Here is a 4,314-nt window from a genome sequence, read left to right as displayed (position 1 = left end):
TTCCTGCTCTCATAGAATGGTTTGGGCTGGAAGGGACCTTAATATTCATCTAGTTCCAACTCCTCTGCCATCGGCAGGGACACCTTCCACTACACCAGGTTGCTCAAAGCCGCATCCAATTTGGCCTCACCTGAAGATCATTCTACTTATCTAGCCCATGTTTCCAATACTGATCTCCAGATGCAATTCCATGTCTGATCCTACCTTATCATTCACAACTCTCTCTGTCAAGCCAGCAGCCATCATTTTTTGAAGGGTCTTCTCTTTGCTCTGAGCTTGCCTGGCCAGCTTCGCACTACCATGACCAAATCGTGCAATGTAATTCTGCAACAAAACATGGAATTAGCTGAAAGCGACAATAACAAGGTTGAGGAGGTGCAGGGATGCCCACCTGCATGGTTAGAAAGATGTTCATGCAGCTAGACAGATACCTTCATATGGGCAATCTGATCTTGCTCCCAGTGGAATCGCTTCATTTGATTTTCCTCTAGTTCCAAGCGCGTCTTTACATACTGATCATAATTTCCCTAGAAAGAGACCATAGAGCATAAGACATATCCAGAAAACAGCTCTGTTTTTGCCTATTGCACAGGGAACCGTTTACTCACTGTGTAGTACTTCAGTTTGCGGTTGTGCATGTGGATTATGTTGGTGCAGACACCATTCAAGAAGTCCTGGGAGTGGGATATCAGAACAAGGATCCGTTTGAACCTATGGCATCACGTAAGTTATTAATTTGAGACTAAGGCAGGAAAATAATTCTTACTTATTGGTCCTGATGGTGACAAAGGATTTACACGCACCAGTTCTCACTTGCCTACAACTGGATTTAGAATACAATGGTAACAGCTTTGGAGATGCTCTGGGATATTTGGAGTAAAGCAGCTACAACCAGCTGCAGTTTGCAAATACTACAAACATCTTTCATTGTGTTAAAACACTCCTCACCATAAGACAGTCCTTCCTTGCCCATGTTCACAAAGACAAGAGCTGGCTGTCCATGTGGTAGATGACTAGTACTACTGATGCAACTGTCTCCACTGGCATCACACCTCTAAGAAGTTTCAACCTCCACTGCTTACTTTCACCTTGGTATAGATTATTATCTATCAGGCACACTATGACTTGCTCTGCTCCAAATCTGTAAAATCTGTATCAAGAATCCTTCCACAGATAAATGTAGCAACAAGCACAAAAAGGTGTCTCTGGTATTACAATAGAGTTAATTAGGGAGCCACAAGAACTACAGACAGTTATTCCTGTAGTGCTTGCTCATGTGCAGACAAGATGTTCCAGCAGAAAAGCATGACACGAAGCAGCAAACTCCTTCATGCTTACGTTTTCAGCTCCTCCTCCAACCATACACAGGCATCCAGGTCAAGGTGGTTTGTGGGCTCATCTAGCAGCAGCATGAAAGGCCGAATGAAGAGGGCTCTGCAAAGAGAGGGGAGATGTGTGTAGGGTAAATGCAGGTAACCCAAAGCCTCTCAACTCCGAGTTCTGAGAACTGTGTATATGGCTCTGCAGAGCCCAGAGCAGGCAGGCAGTCTCTCAGGAGACAGCAGGCAGTATAACACTCACCTAGCAAGAGCCACCCTCATTCGCCAGCCGCCACTGAAGTCCTTCAGCTTCTTCCTCTGCATGGCTGGGGTGAACCCCAAACCATGAAGGATACGTGAGGCTCGTGCTTCTGCCTTGTCAGCATCCAGTTCCTCCAGACGTTCATATAACTCCAAGAGTTTCTCACACTCCGCTGAAAGAGAGCCTGCCTGTCAGCACTTCTATGAATAAAGGGCTCTCAGCTGCACCTCTATATAGCTAGGAAAGCTCGTAGTCCATCTGCCTTACTACTATTCAGCCCCCTCCATTCCTAAGCCTGAGATGCTACTTAAGAAGCTGCATAGAATAATTTCATCCAAAGAAGTGTAATCCCACAGGACTTTTCAACTAGTACACGGCAGCTGGGGGAAACAAGTACTGTAACATGTAAAAATTCTGCCAAGGAACCCAAATAAAACCTTTTCTTGCATGGGGAGGGAAATGGAGGAAATGTCCCTTGGGACTCAAAGAAGCTTTACCATCTTCATGAGCCAGACGTTCTGCTTCTCGTTCTAACATGGCCCTCTCTGTATCCACCTCCATCACACACTGTAGAGGGGTCTTGTCACTGGGAGGCATCTCTCGGGTCAGGTGATAGATGTCAATATGCTCTGGGATGGGCACTTCTCGTTTCCCAATAGCTGACAAAAGCATGGATTTCCCTGTGTGCAAACAGACACTCCACAATTAATTGTTAGATTCAATGTCACAGAGAAACAAACGAGGTGCAGTCAGATCCCACTGATTGCCTCCCTTTCCAACTCCAAAAAAACCTTGGGAATTTCTTGCCCAAGATACCAGAAGAATTGGAGACACAGCAGAGCTTACTCCCTCACTGTGAGAGGCTCCCCTCCCAGCAAAGGCTCACCACCCCAAGGACAGGACTGAGACATGAAGAAACTCTTTGGAAACCACTGCAGTTCAGCCCTTGCCTGAATGCCTTATCTCTGCTGTATTTTCCCTGCTGTCTAGCTAGGCCTGATATCTTAGCAGGACCCCAGAATCTAAAGACTTCTACCACAGAGGAAAGTAATGTACTCATCACTGGAGAGCCTAAGGGCTTTTCTGAAAGTTAGACCAGCTGATCACTCTTACTAGCTCTTCTTCAATTACTCCCATACTCTACATCTCGCCATGTAGAGCATTGCCTTCTCCAGGGGCTAGTACAGTTGTTTTCCCATTAAGGCCAAACCACGCACTCATACTGTGCAAGTTCTTTGACCAATAGCATCAGCATTGGGTTTACTGACACTGCCAAACAAATCCTGCACACAGGAATCAGACAGATGCCCAGGCATCTCACCCAGCTCTCCACAGAAACAAGTTCAAATACACAGTCCAAAGCCAGAATGCAACCTCATACTTCCACCAGCATCCTAGCAATTCTTCTTCCTGGGTGGGGAGATGGGAGAATGGAAACTGCCGTGTCCCGGCATGACTGCCTAACTGCCTGCTTCCTGGTTTCCAGCATTTACAACCACCTTCTCAGCAGTATGGCATCGTCCCCAAGCTCCAAAAAGCCCATGGCACTGTGCACCACAGCTTACCAATCCCATTGAGTCCAATGAGACCGTAGCGCCTCCCGGAGTTCAGCTCGAGTTTTGTATCGCTGAGCAGCTCCTGGCCGTGGAAGGTCAGCGAGAGGTTAATGATGTGCACATCAGTACTGTTGGGATGGGAGGCCAGCACTCCTGTCACAGCACGGGCAGCGGCTTTTTTTAATTCAAAGTCCTCCAGTTCCTTTGTAAGAGCATCCACCTCTATATGCAGAGACAGACCTGAAGTGTTACCGATTTACCAACAAAAGGGAAGCCAATAGGCCCAGGATCACAAAAAGAATTCTCATGCCCCCATTTCTACAGAAATGTTGAAGAGGTTCAGGTGCAATTACCGTTTTTCAGCTTAGCGTATGGATATAGATGGTATAACAGGAACTTCCACCTGCTCTCTAAATAATATATGACCAATATAACTAACTGAGCAACCAGAACAGCCAGACTGTTATCCAAATATGCTGGGACTAACCCCCACTGCTGGAAGGACTGGGATGGGAGAGGAACTTACAAAGTGTTGCTTTGTAAGCTTAAGGAAAGGGCTGGCCAAAAGAAAACTTGGCTAGGAAATAAATCAAGGGAAAGCTGAAAGGACGAAAAAAGCAGCAGCATTGGAACAGGTCCTACCATTTTTTTTCTAGAAGCTAGTATGTCCATATGCATGCCCCCTGTCTTCCTTTCTTCCTACAGTATACAAATCTTTCCTTTCCTTCAAGTTGCTGCCCTGAGTTACAGACCGATTTTCATTCGTTGGTGAGACACTGCCATTTGAAGAAGAAAAGGGCACTGAGGATCTCAGCAATACTCCAGCTGCCCAGAGATGAGACTTGGGGTCCAGATAGTTTGTGTTGAGGCCAGTGAAGAAGACCACCTTGGCTGTTAGCATCCAGCACTCCTGGCAGAACCACTCACTCAGCAAAATCACTATTATCAAATGCCTTAACCAAGAAGGAGCAGAACTGTCAGCCACACTGATGCAGGACCCTCCCTGAAAGCCCGGGCAGTACAGGCAGACCACTTACATAAAGAAGCAAACCAGATGAGCACACCACAATCCTTGACTGCCAACCTCTGCTCTTCAACAGCCCGACCTACCAGCTCTTGTCCCACCTGCCCTGACCGGTGCCGCCGGCCGTCCCCCCTCACCGGGGCGGCCCGGCCC

The 4,314-nt window shown here is 47.1% G+C and overlaps 1 protein-coding gene across 1 annotated transcript in view; it reads right to left on the bottom strand.

Annotated features, from left to right (window-relative positions):
• Window positions 1–3,359, bottom strand: part of ABCF2 (ATP-binding cassette, sub-family F (GCN20), member 2) — a gene marked incomplete at its 5' end in the record, with an annotated part of 7,509 nt that extends 4,150 nt beyond the window's left edge. The window contains 7 exons of the mRNA XM_010018340.1: window positions 205–324; window positions 432–527; window positions 609–711; window positions 1,339–1,434; window positions 1,582–1,753; window positions 2,079–2,261; window positions 3,147–3,359. Coding sequence (XP_010016642.1) covers window positions 205–324; window positions 432–527; window positions 609–711; window positions 1,339–1,434; window positions 1,582–1,753; window positions 2,079–2,261; window positions 3,147–3,359 — 983 coding nt within the window. The remainder of the gene's footprint in view (window positions 1–204; window positions 325–431; window positions 528–608; window positions 712–1,338; window positions 1,435–1,581; window positions 1,754–2,078; window positions 2,262–3,146) is intronic.
• Window positions 3,360–4,314: the final 955 nt, after the last annotated feature.

This window comes from Nestor notabilis, unplaced genomic scaffold, assembly GCF_000696875.1.
Source record: "Nestor notabilis isolate BGI_N333 unplaced genomic scaffold, ASM69687v1 scaffold26977, whole genome shotgun sequence".
NCBI lineage: Eukaryota > Metazoa > Chordata > Aves > Psittaciformes > Psittacidae > Nestor > Nestor notabilis.
Note: the sequence above shows the minus strand (reverse complement) of the source record. Positions and strands in the feature narration are given on the sequence as shown.